The sequence below is a fragment of the Pogona vitticeps genome, chromosome 1 (assembly GCF_051106095.1).
Source record: "Pogona vitticeps strain Pit_001003342236 chromosome 1, PviZW2.1, whole genome shotgun sequence".
Classification (NCBI taxonomy): domain Eukaryota; kingdom Metazoa; phylum Chordata; class Lepidosauria; order Squamata; family Agamidae; genus Pogona; species Pogona vitticeps.
Window position 1 is genome coordinate 247,705,096 of NC_135783.1, and position 12,703 is coordinate 247,717,798.

The window sequence follows — 12,703 nt, forward strand, 5'->3', positions numbered from 1 at the left end:
CCACTAGCCTCTTAGCATCTTCTATCAGGGGTGTGTCCTTCTGCTTCTTGGTTGCTGACCCAAATGTGCTTTTAATTTATCTGGTCCAGGCTTGACAACAACTTTTTCTAGGCCTTTCGTGAACTGTGAAGCTGGTCCTGGGAACGGCTCATTCAACAGCAGTGATTATGACGACATGATGTGGTCCTGAGATTGTGTTGCTACTGAAATGCAGCTCCCTTCTGCCTTCACTTACCTCCTCCCCAAGAAGCCAAGGACAACCAAGACTGTAAGAATAGGAAATGTCATGTTGCCGCAACCTGTGAGGATCTAGCATTTCAAAGACATCAGAATGATTCTGCCATCAAAAATATGGCAGTGCCCATCCTCATCTCAGAGTAAATTAGAGAAATGTTATATTCACATTGCCCAGTACTCTCCAGTTCTTGTTCTTGTGGTAGAAGTATGACGGGTGTGTCTGCCACTATTTTCACTACAACTCCCAGAAGTCTCCTAAGCCAGCACAGCCAGTGACCATCATGGCTGGAGGATTCTGGAGCTGTCCTCCAGAAAAGTAAATTTTCCAAGTTTGAGGAGAAGCCCCATGGAACAGTAGACATCAAGCTCTTTACTCCCTTACATATTTTTGTTTTGCCAGCCAGCAATATATTTGCACTAAATAGTTGGAATGGATAGCCCTAAGTCTTCCACAGGCAGTCACCTGAGTTTGAGCTTCAGAATACTGTATAGGCAGCTGAGGCAGAAGATTCCAGACATAAGCTGGGGAGGGGGGGGGGTCAACATGAGCTGCATTCTCCTATCAACACTGTCATCAATGCTAGCAAGGTGGAAACTAAGCTGAAGTCCTAGTTCAAAAATATTATTTTATTTCCATTTGGAAGAGGTTGTAGTTTGTTGTCAGTAAGTATTTGTACTTTCTGGCCAGGAATGCCATTCTTCCTTGGATACGATTCGATGTCAGAGTTGCTCCACTTGAAGAAATCTAGAACATCTATTTAAGGAATTAACTTTCCCAAGAGAATACACTGGGAGGTGTATCTTGGACGTGTTTGTGTATTTTATTCTCATGTCACCTTGGTATAGATCTCTGGCAGGAATTCAATTGACACCTGGATGCAAGAGTGAAACTACAGGCCTATGATTCGGGAAAGGCTGAGAATGCTTCCAGAGGTCTGCTTTGAGATATGCAGTTCTGGCAATGATTTTCTTAATCATTACCCAGTGTCAAAGGACAGCACCATTGTAAAGAATGTGGTCCAGCTTAGACCTTAATGCTTACCCTATCCCCTATGCACCCTCATACTGGAGATAACGATGGTGTTGGCTGGACCCATTCATACTAGTGTTTAGCACAAGGTTGTTCAAATGCACTGGGATGCTGCTCTGCAGCTGGGGCCAGAAGCATCTGTCATCGGTAGTAATGAATGTATCCAATGAGACCTATATCCAAGCTTCTTCTGTGTTCAATTGAGCTATGTATGTTTGTGAACCGTATTCTTTCATTACTCATTCCAACCTGTTGCACTTCTATAACAATGTATTTAAGAGAGAGAGAAAAAAAGAATACCTTTTTCTGGTATATGTTTTTTGTTCTCCTAATAAAATATGAAATCTGAGTGGTCAAGTGGTGCCTGAACAAAATATTGTAGTTAGGAATGCTCCTGTTGAGGATACTGTATTCTTTTCCCCACAACTGGTTTTCCATTCATGATCCCCAATAGCAGCCACTGCGTGCATCCACTCCTTGTTGAGCTGTCTTGGCAGAGGGGTTCCGCACCATCAAATTCCCATCTTAAGGTGCAACCACACTGTCTGCGACTTGATTTACAATCTCTTTTGTGATTGAGTGATTTAAGTGATTTAAGGTAAGTGATCACAAGAAGACTCCAGATTGTTTCGGTACAAGTGTACACGTTGACTCTCAATCAGGGCCGGACTGGCCATCTGGCAGTTCTGGCAAATGCCAGAAGGGCCGATGGTCAGAACGGCCGGTTCCTGCCTCAGGCATACATCCCTCTGTGATGTGGGTGGAGAGGACTGGGGGGCAGGGAGGGAGGGAAGGGGGAAAAAGGGAAGCCCAAGGACTACAGAGCCAACCGCCTCAGGACGGCTGCCGCCGAGCGCTGCCCGCTTCTCTGTTCCCTGGGAAATCCTGCCCCTCCGCTGCCCCGCGGAGACCTCCCGCGCCACGATTGGGAGCTGCCGACGCCGCTCCAACTCGGGCACCAATCAGCGGCCGGCGCTGGCTGGCCACTGACACCGTGATTGGGTGCCAGCTCCCAGGAAGGGGATGCTAAAAAGGAGGGTTGTGAGGGAAAAGAGAGAGAGAGAGGGAGGGGCAAGGCTGCGAGGAGCCAAAATGTCCGTATGAGAGGTGGCACCCCGCCCTCGCAGCGCACTTATTGGCAGGCGGGCTCGAGGAACCGGCTCGCCTTTGGCCCAAGGACTTGCCCGTCTCCCCAAGAGGGGAGGAGAGGGAAAAGCCCCGCCTACCGCCTACCCTTTCCAGGCCCCGCCCCACGCGGTGGCCCCTTCTCTGAGGAGCCCTTTTGTGGAATGTTTACATCGGCGCTGGCCCCGGGCCGGGATCCGCGGGAAGGGCGGCCGTCCGCGGGGGGGCGGAAATCAGAGGGCGGCAGGGACCGGAAACCGGAACCGCCACTGTATGCAATAGGATTTACTCCTAGGTAACTACTGCCTGTGGTGGGCACTGTGGAAAGGTCCAGCCACGTGGCTTCTTTATTTAGGCTCCGATCCCATACATACACGCTTAAGGAGTAAGCCCTACTATATACAGTAGTATTGACTTTTTAAGGCTAACCCCTGCCAGTCAAGGTTCACAGGACGGTCGTGGAAACGCAAACTTGAGGCGGTGGAGCCTCTGAATTCTTTTTCCATTAAGATCGGTAACAAGAAACACCAGAACACACCGAAATCTTAAATATTCAGGCCACACCAAACACTAGCATTCTGCAGAAAATCACTTAAAACCATGCAACCGCTTTTTTAAACAAAAAGGATGCAAAGCGAAGACCCCCCCCCAAGCCCACTTTTAAGCACAGCATGCCTAGACCCTAGGAACTTTTCAAACATAAGAGAACAAGGGCTTCTTATATCTGCAATGGAAGATTTAAGTAAAGTCTTGATCAAATTTAATGAGAATGCCACAGCTGAAAATTTGTGGTGTGAATTAACTAGTCTAGCTTTGCATTGGGACAAATTGAAGACATCAGCGCTAGAAGAATACACTGTAAGGGTGTCAAGAGAAATGCCAATGGAAGATCTAAGTCAACAATTTGATGAAATGGAGCTGTTAAATAAGCCATGTGCAACATGTAAGAACTGTGCCATTTGTTGCTATCAAATTCTACAGCGCTACAATTTATTAACAGATGCCTATAATGTGATAGGTCTAGCCTACAAATTCCTACTGACTCTATCATTTACTCAAGTTGCTTGTGAGAGAAGCTTCTCCACCTTGAGGTTCATCAAGAATCGACTGAGGAATACTGTATCCCAGGACCATTTGGATTCATTCATGTTAATGGCTACAGAAAAATAAATCCTCATGAGTCTTGATGTGGATGCCATCATCAACAGAGTTGCAGAGAGTAGTGAAGCCCTGCAAAGTCTTCTTATTCCTTGATAACGTATCATTCCTAAGTCTTTCCAGTATTAGTAAGTTTCAAATTTAAAATGTTCAAATCATAAACGAGGTGGAAAGTTCTTGAGCCGAGCATTTTGTTCCTGGTGGAAGTGTTGATGTAGGAGGATCTGCTACTTATGGCTTGTTCACATTGAACGTTTCGTTGCAGTTATGTTTAATGATCTAATGTTTCAACACATTAAAATAGCTATAAGATCTCACATTGTACTGTTGGTGTTTTTTGTTTAGAGAGCACTAGCATTGACAAATTTAAACATTAAATTTTAATTACACTTTTTGTTAAACGTGATGATTTTATAGGTTTAGATTTCCTGATGCTCCTTGTTATTTATACAACCAGGGCAATGATTGGGATAGGGAGAACTCGTAAGCATGTACCAATACCACTATACCAGCAACGCCCTTTCAGCGCGCCACAATATCGTGAATGGAGCCCACAACAGGTGGACCTGTGTCCCCACAGCCGGTGGGCCTGTGTGCTCTAAATCCCAGGGCCGATTTTTGGTCCCAGTCCGGCCCTGCTCTCAATCCAATATGATTTGATATGTGCCCACAACCCACAGCCCCACTTTCCTTAGATTGCCTGCTGGGCAATCTCTGGCTCTCCTTTTGTATCTCTCTCTCTCTCTCTCTCTCTCTGTGGAGGTGAACTAGCTCTAAACTGAGGTATCAATGCAGTGATGAGGCAATCTAGCACTAAACTTGGTAGTTCCTTTAATTTTTTTAAATACTTCTGGAGAGACTGGGGAGAAAAATTGTGAGGGTGGATGCCACCATTGTTTCAAAACATAGTTGGGGTGTTTGCATAAGCAATGCCACTCACATCTGAACACAGAGGGAAGGAGCTGTAGCCTGGGAGGAATGCAGAGAAGGTTATCCATAAAACAGCATCAAGGAGGAGGGAGAACTCGCTGATTAGCTTGCACACTCTTGGGCCACAGTCACATGAGCCAAATGCTGCCTTCCTATCCCCCATTGAGTTCATATCATAAATGTGCAGTCACATGACCCACAGACATTAGCAAGTCATTTACCCAGCAAGCGTGCTAACTGTGGATCATTTCTCACTAAATGCTTCTCCTTTTTGTGTTGTGGACTTATTTTAAAAAAAAAGTTGTGTTGCTGCATGTGTGAATGGTCTTATCGCAATTTTTTTTGAACTACTGTCACCATGCATGACCTTTTAAACTGTTTTATACTTTTTATATATTTTTCCACTGCGTTTGTGTCAATATGTCAGTTAACTTCTATCAAACGGTGTCTAGGTGCTTATTGAATTGAAAGGAAATGACTCAGTCACCCAAAAACACATTGGGACACACATCCTGGAATAAATACCACGTGGCTGCAAAGCATGACAGGAATGCAATTATAAGTTGCGTAACCACAGGGGGACATTTTGCTGGTGTGACTATGCCCAGTTGATTGTGTTCCCTGTGAGGTTGTCAAGGATCTGAAGCCAGCCCTACTTCTTCCACATTTTTATAATGCACAGCAAGGTCCTTTTAACCTGTTATAATTTTTAGCAAATAGAATAAGGTAGTTTAGAGTATGCCCCCAAAATGTCAAGAGTAAGTTTAATCATTATGGTACACACTATTAATTTTATTTTAAATGTTTTTATGCGACCATTCACAGCGATTCCATAATAGTTTACAAAAGAACCAAATGATAGCTGCTGCCAACCTAATTAACAGTACAATATAGTATAAGCATTAAAGCTGTATAAACAGCAAATCAGGAGCAAATAAAAACTTTAACACAAAGGCAATAAGACTTAATTAGAAATTAGCAAATGGAATCTTAAATGTTCAGAGGGTTTAACCTCATGTGAAAAGACAACAGGGTGGAAGTGGAGTGAATCTCTCCCAGAAGAGAATGCCAAAATTTCATCACCGATACAAAAAAAAGTCCTACTCCTCATAGTCTATCTTACTTTACATGCTCTCCTCAGGAACAAACTGTACAAGAATAGAACTGTATATAAATTTACAAGATGTGTAAACATAAGTTTTGGGATAAATTCACTCTTCTTCCTCCCTTCACATGTCGGTTCTCTTTGAAACAAAATTCCAGAGATAACAAATATGATGAGGGAAATTGTTAATGTAAGGCAATGAGAATTACTTCAAAGGAAGAGAATGCTCAGCAGTGCATTCTTCGTAGACCAGGAGCAGATGTTGAGTCACTACAAATACATCTACCCTTTTCAAAAGCTACATTCCGGAACTGAGCCGCACATCGTATCCTCTGGCAGAAGCACTGTGTGGTCGCTTGCTCCTGTCCAAAATAATAAGATACATACCAGCTCTCAAGTGTAGCTTATTTAAACTGAATGTCGCCTTTTCTTTCAAGGGAGGGAAGCTTGCCATTAGTTAAGTCTCTTGAGACAATGCACAGAGAGGATCTGTGTAATTCAGAAGAAACAGACTCTAAGGCATGTGCAACAGTTCAACAGAAAGACTGAAACAAACATTATTCTGGGTCAAAAAGAAGTCCATTCCTCTCTTGAGCTTAACAATCCATCTAGGGACCATGAGAGCATATCAGCAGCGCAGATTTTATGCATGCTTGTCATGGAGTGGAGAGGTAGCATGGTGTACTGGATAAAGTGTCAGACTGGTAGACCTGGGTTCAAATCCCTGCTTAGCCATGGAAGCATGTGGGGGCATCAATGGTAAATTACTCCCTGAACATCTCACATACGTCAGCAATCTTATTAGGGTCACTAGGATGGCATGTAAAAACACTTATGTGGTGATTCAGTGTACCTGGAGCAATAATCATACAGAAAAAAAGCTTTCATTGCCTTGGACTTATTGGCAACGTAACAGTAAGCAGGAGTGCAGGACATGCAAGCAGTGTATGAAGTTATACAAAGTGAGATAAAAGTAGAGAGGACCTTCTCATGACCCTATACAGTACCTTAATAGTCATTGGAGCTGAGTGGGGTGGGAGACTGAGGACTGGCAAAAGGGGATCCTTCCTTACAAGGGACACAAAATATGGATCATATGAGTGTATGGACAGCTGCCACCTTGGTGGGTTTGAAAAGCAGGTTGGAGAAACGCACAGAAAACAGTGACTATTCAACAGGGTGGCTATACAGTACATCTCTTCAGAAGCAATATGACCCCGGACATGGACTGTTCGGGAATCCAAGGCGGAAGGCATTTTTGGGCTCATGTCCTTGTCTGGGGCTTCTTGTTGCCTCAAATGAAAGCAGAAGGTTCAGCTCAATGCGGCGATAGCACAGTGGCATGAAACAATCTATTGTGGTTTGCAACAGCACCTTCACAGAGATGGTGTTGGTTAATGCCAGTTGGTGCTGGGCACCACTAGGTTGATGCTGTTCCACTCAGGTTCTGCTTGTGTGCTTTCCATGGACATCTGGCTGGTCACTGTGGGACACAGGATACTCACTAGGTAAGGCTTTTAAGAGAGGCTCTTATGAGGGCATGATTCTGGTACTTGCCCTTATTCCCTCTTCAGCCATGACACTCATCTTGCTAGATCAAACTACAGATTTGACTTGCAGCAAATAGTCTCAAATTCCTGTGAAAGGCTTGTATTCCTTTCTTTCACCTGCCATTGTACAAAAGAGCTGCTGGATAGTTCGATGGTTCAGGTCTCTGGCTGCAGAGTCAGAGATGGGGAGTTCAGTTCCCCCACTGTGCCTCCTTGACAGAGGCTGGATTCATTGATCCATAGGGTCCCTCCCAGCTCTGCAGTTTCAAGATGATGATTATTAGTAGGGTCTTTTCTTTAGTACACTTTGCTTAGTCTCTGCTCTACATAACACAAGAGTCTTCTCTCGGGGATGTCCTGTAGGTTTTATTGCCATCTAGTGGTCAACATTAAAGCAAATGATGCATTGGGTGCTTTTTTCAGTGCTGCACTGCATATGTGTGCTTTGTCCAGCTCTGTTAACAAAGAACAGGCAAACAGAGTTTTTCATCCTCATCCTCTTCTGTTGTTTCAGTCACTATAAAGCAGGTAGCTGCACCAAGGAAAGGAATCACATATTTTGCTGTTAAGAAAAGCATGTTCTCAGTGGCATTTTAGTTGAAGTAGAACCCCAAATATAATCCACAGAATGCAGCAGCTCAGACATAGATGTCAGGAGGTCCCCTACCTTGTTCCCTTCAGTGCGGTAAAGCCATTCCACACCCCTGCATGTAGCCATACGCTATTACATTTCAAATGACCACATGAGCTAACACTGATATTCAATGTTAGTGAAGGAAATGTGAATCTGACCTTCACTGTAACAATGAGCATTTGGTACCGTACAACACAAAAATATATGTAGCCAGCACCTCACATCACCCTATTTTTTCCTTGGGAAAATGTAATTCTTTTCCTAGCTAGTGTATCCAATACTACTGAAGCACTGCATGGAATAGGGTTGTGAAATCACAAGAAACTACTTACGATTTCATTGATAATAAATGGCACAACTTCTGTCTGCCATGTCCTCCTTTAGAAGATTTTATTTAATTATTTTTAAAAAAATAATTGATGGTTCAATAAGATAAAGCATTTGTTCCCCTATACGTACCTGATTGTGTGCTGATGGTACTGGCATTTTCTCCATTGTTCAAAGGACACCAGGCTTTGTCACACCACAGTGATAAAGAACAATGAAGACTCTGGCTTTTCCTTTGGAAATACCTTGCTTCCTATTAGATGGTTTGTTTGTCTGTTTGCTTCATGTTGTACTGGATGTAGGTCTCATGCAGTAAGAGCTTTCCAGGTTAGATGTTTTTAGTTCAGTGCTGCCTTATTAAAGCAGCAGCAGCGGCAAAATGAAGTCCAGCAGAAAAGAGAATTTTAAAGTTTCCTCAACATTTTTGATGAAAATTGTGAAAGACAGCTGATTTCCAAAGGAGAGTAGCAGCGGATCACTGTTGCAGAGGACTGAGAATGGAAGCTTTCAATGTGTTTAATGCTTAGCTATAAAAAGGAATAAATAACGAAATAAAGAAAATCCAGCACAGAAGATTATTTTTAAAACATTTCTTCAAACTATTTGAAATATGGTTGAACCATTTCTTTAAAAGATGGTGATTTCTTAAAGAGAAGAGAAGCAGGGTTTTAGGAATAAGTGTGGACAAAACCCCTAGGAAAAGGCAGTCATTTGGCAATGAGGGATGCCAAGGAAGTGAAGGAACAAATGATCCATCAGAATGTTCTCCGCTGTTCAAATTTGTGCAGAACTTTAGGAAGCCCATTCGGAAAAGAGCTGCACCCACTGCCAGTAAGGCTACTCTGGAAGCCCCTGCTTATTCCATGGGGTTTGATCCCTTTGTGTTTAGATCAGAAGGCTGAGGAGAGCCAGTCAGCAGTTCTGTCTTTTCATTAAAGCAACAGCCCTCAATTCACCAATCAGTGGTGTTAATCATCCAGTGATGGTGGTGAGCAGAGGCAATGAGGGTGGCCAGGGGTGACATTGCAGTCGCCATTTTGAGGCTACCAGCTCTCTCCTGCCTATGCTGCAACACAGTGGCACATAAAATTTTATATGAGAGCAGGGTATAATGCTGTGGGCACTGGGTTGGTTGTAATCTTCCGCCGGCCAAAGCAACTGATAACTGTATTTAGATCAGTTTTGCCTGAGATATGCAAAGTCATTAGCATCTCACAGATCCATATTACGGCAGCCCTTATGTGGACAATTTAAATTCCCCCCCCCCACGCAACACAGGGATTGGTTTGTATGAGATGCTGCTGGGATGGTAACACTGCATGGTCATTTTTCCCCACACACCTGACATCGCATGTTAAGGTATTCATAACATAATGATCATGCTGGAATATATGATGCAGAACATTGCCAGAGGTTGTGGTGATTTGTATACAGAAGCTTTCAGAGAGGCAGCTGCGATAGTCTGTTCCAAAAGGCTGTAGCACCTGGAGGACTAACCACATGTATTTCAATGTAAGCATTTTATGAGTTTCAATACTCTTCTTTAAACATGAAAGAAGAGAGTGATCATCCACAAAGTCTTGCACTGAAATTAATCTATTAGTTTTAAAGGTGTCAAAAGCTTTCTGTTTTGGTTTCATTTAAAGATAAATGTAAAGTTGCCCTTCATCTATTTCTTGGACTGAATTTTTAAAATGATGGCAAGCAAATGTAAGTCAGTTTGGCAGAAATGCTTGTCTCATCAGAGTATGAGAAGATGAAAAGTGTAATTCATATTCTACATACAGTAGATCTCACCCACTGCTTCTGCTTCTGAAGAACATCTTTATTGTTGCTTTGTATGGCTCTTCAGAAAGAACAGATTACATTTAATCATAAGTTACTACACTAACAAGTCATACAGCTACAGTACTTCCCATTATCTGTCCACCAAGGACCCCCCTAGAGATTTCTTGAGCCTAGAACAACTCATGCTGTTCCATATGGTATAATAAATTGCATTTTAATGACAAAATGGATCAATAAATGAAACAGTTTGCCTGTTTCCACTTGAAACTCAACCCAAGGAGACCCTATCTCCTTCCTCACATCTTCGGCACTCTTATCTGTGGGTTACAGTTCCTCTCCTCTGGTGGCGGCTTCATTTCCTATTCTCTGTTGGAGAAAAGATAGTGTTGGAAGAAAAGAAACAACCTATCTGTCCTTTGAATCATTGACATCTACTGGATGGCTTTGGAGGCCTGCAAGGGCGTGAGCATGTTTGTACGAGCAAGTGTGAATGCATGCTAGAATGAAAGCACAGAGAGGAAGGTGGGACACTGAGCAAACAGCAGCTATGTGAACCAGCCTCAGTGGAAAATTCACCTTGTGCCACATCCTTCAGCTGTTTATCACTTCAGACAGATTCTCAAAGACTGACGGCAAAAGAAATTTTGCCCCAAAACCACAAACCTAAAGCTGTGTCTTCAGAAGTAGCTGAAATAGAACACCTGTGGCCCAGAAAAAGCAAAGAATAGAACAGGATAATAGGAAGTACCCATTCAAAAACTCACCTGCATATGCCTGAAATAGAGCATAGTACTATCACCATTGCTGAGGTATTTTTAAAGAGTTTTCCACATTGTTCTGGGGTTTGTTTGTTTGTTTTTGGTCTCTCTTTTATAAACACACATACATGTGTGCACACATGCAAGCAGAGGGCATATATAATTAAAACAGTGCAAAAGAAGAAAATTATTCTATATCCTTATGCCTTCTTGTTAAACTGTTCCACGCATCTACCAAACATGGTCTTACTGATTCCCCTTGGTTCATCAAGCAAAGCAGGTCAATTTTCAAAGAGGTAGTCATGTGAACCTGCTTCAGCACATACAACAAGAACAAAACACAAACAGAAAACAGAAACAAAAGGATTTTGGCACCTCAAAGATCCTCACATTTATTTCAGTGAATGCTCTTGTGGATTACAATCCATTTGTTCAGATACATGGAGCACAATATTTAGCCACAGATTCTGCACGTATATCCATGGTTGCGCGGATGAAGAGAGCCACAGACACAGATAACGAACGTTCAAAGTGACAATAGCATTGGCAACAGATGCGATGGACCTTGATTGTGTTGGTTACAGATACACATTGGTGATAGGTAAAATAAATAATTGTCTATGAGGTAAGTATATCTTTGAAATGAAAGGAATATCAATTTTGGCTGTTTCTGAACCAACTTCTAATATGAACCACTGTTTTTCAAAAGGAAATATCTTTGGTATGTATGTGAGACTGTAAAAAAAAGGGCCCAGCTTACAGATATATGTGGTGCATTTGGAACAGTGCAATGTGTGCATGTTATCCCACAGCGTGGCTAACTACTGTAACCGACGTAAAGTATTTTTCCATTTCTATTACTTTCCAGTAATATCTCTGCTGCTGTGAGGAGATACCACACTACACACAGGATGGAAAGAGATACTTCATGTGCTTCCAAGGCCTTTTAATATGTCCAGTGAGATTTTTTTAAATGTATGTTTATCCCTTCTCTGAATGGCAGATCACAAACCGCTTATAAAACTCCTGACATTTCCAGAGAGGTCTGGAATATGATATGGGAGAAACACACCTCCAATATCCATCTGATGCACAGAAGTTGTTGTATGGTTATTGGGATAGGAGTCTCTGACATTATATTATTCAATTTCACTAAATCAAAATGATTGTATCTTGCTTAAAATAAACATTTCTTACTCTAAAAATTGTCCAAGCTATCTCAAAGACTGTATCTCCCTTTATGAGCCTGTCCAGGTTATAAGATCATCAGGAGAGGTCTTTCTCTCAGTCCCACCACCTTCACAAGTGTGTCTGATGGGGACACAGGAAAGAGCCTTTTCTGTTGCTGCTCCCAGACTTTGGAACTCCCTCCCACAGGAGGGCAGACTGGCCCCATCTTTGCTATCCTTCCGCAAGCAGGCAAATACTTTTCTCTCCAGGCAAGCTTTTCCTTATTGACTGAGTATCCAAGAGGGTCTTTTAAACGAGACTGTTGTTTTGTTATTGTTACTATTTTTATGTGTTTTTATTACTGTTTTTAGCTGACAGTTTCAATATTTATTTAAATCTTTTTTAGCATTGCAATAATTTACTATTTTAGATTTTAATATTGTCTCTTTTAATACTGTAAGCTGCCTTGAATCCTTTTTATGAGAAAGGCAGCAAGCAAGCAAGCAAACAACAAACAAATAAATGGTATTCTACTACTGTACATATTAATTCCCTCCATTTCAACTCTAGGTCTGAATTTTAGCATAGAAGACATGTTAAAAAAGGGGGAGGAAATATTTTTCTCTCAATACCAAATAAAAAATTACCAAAAAGACACCCAAAGCTCCTTTAGGTGAGGCAAGTGTAACAGCACGCGGAGCACAGTAAGCCTCAGTGAAAACATACACGAAGGACCGGACTGTGAATCTCATCAGGAAAAGAAATGCATTTGGGTCTTACCAAATGCAACTGCAGCCAGCAATCAATCCAGCCAGATGCGAGACAAGCCTTTCTACGAGAGAATCTCAATTTTCTGTTTTTCCAATGTAGGCAATTGTAGTTGCTAGGAAA

At 42.3% G+C, this 12,703-nt stretch overlaps 1 protein-coding gene across 8 annotated transcripts in view; it reads left to right on the forward strand.

Moving 5' to 3' along the window:
• The window catches only part of CD6 (CD6 molecule), a 65,801-nt gene extending 53,954 nt beyond the window's left edge, over window positions 1-11,847 (forward strand). For 6 of the 8 annotated variants that reach the window (XM_072985484.2, XM_072985485.2, XM_072985487.2 and 3 more), the window contains one exon: window positions 90-1,616. In XM_072985484.2, coding sequence (XP_072841585.2) covers window positions 90-190 — 101 coding nt within the window. In that variant the 3' untranslated portion in view covers window positions 191-1,616. Of the gene's footprint in view, window positions 1-89; window positions 1,617-11,510 lie in introns of those variants that run through there. The other 2 variants (XM_072985486.2, XM_078383569.1) reach the window with 1 other exon arrangement.
• The last annotated feature ends 856 nt before the right edge of the window (window positions 11,848-12,703 follow it).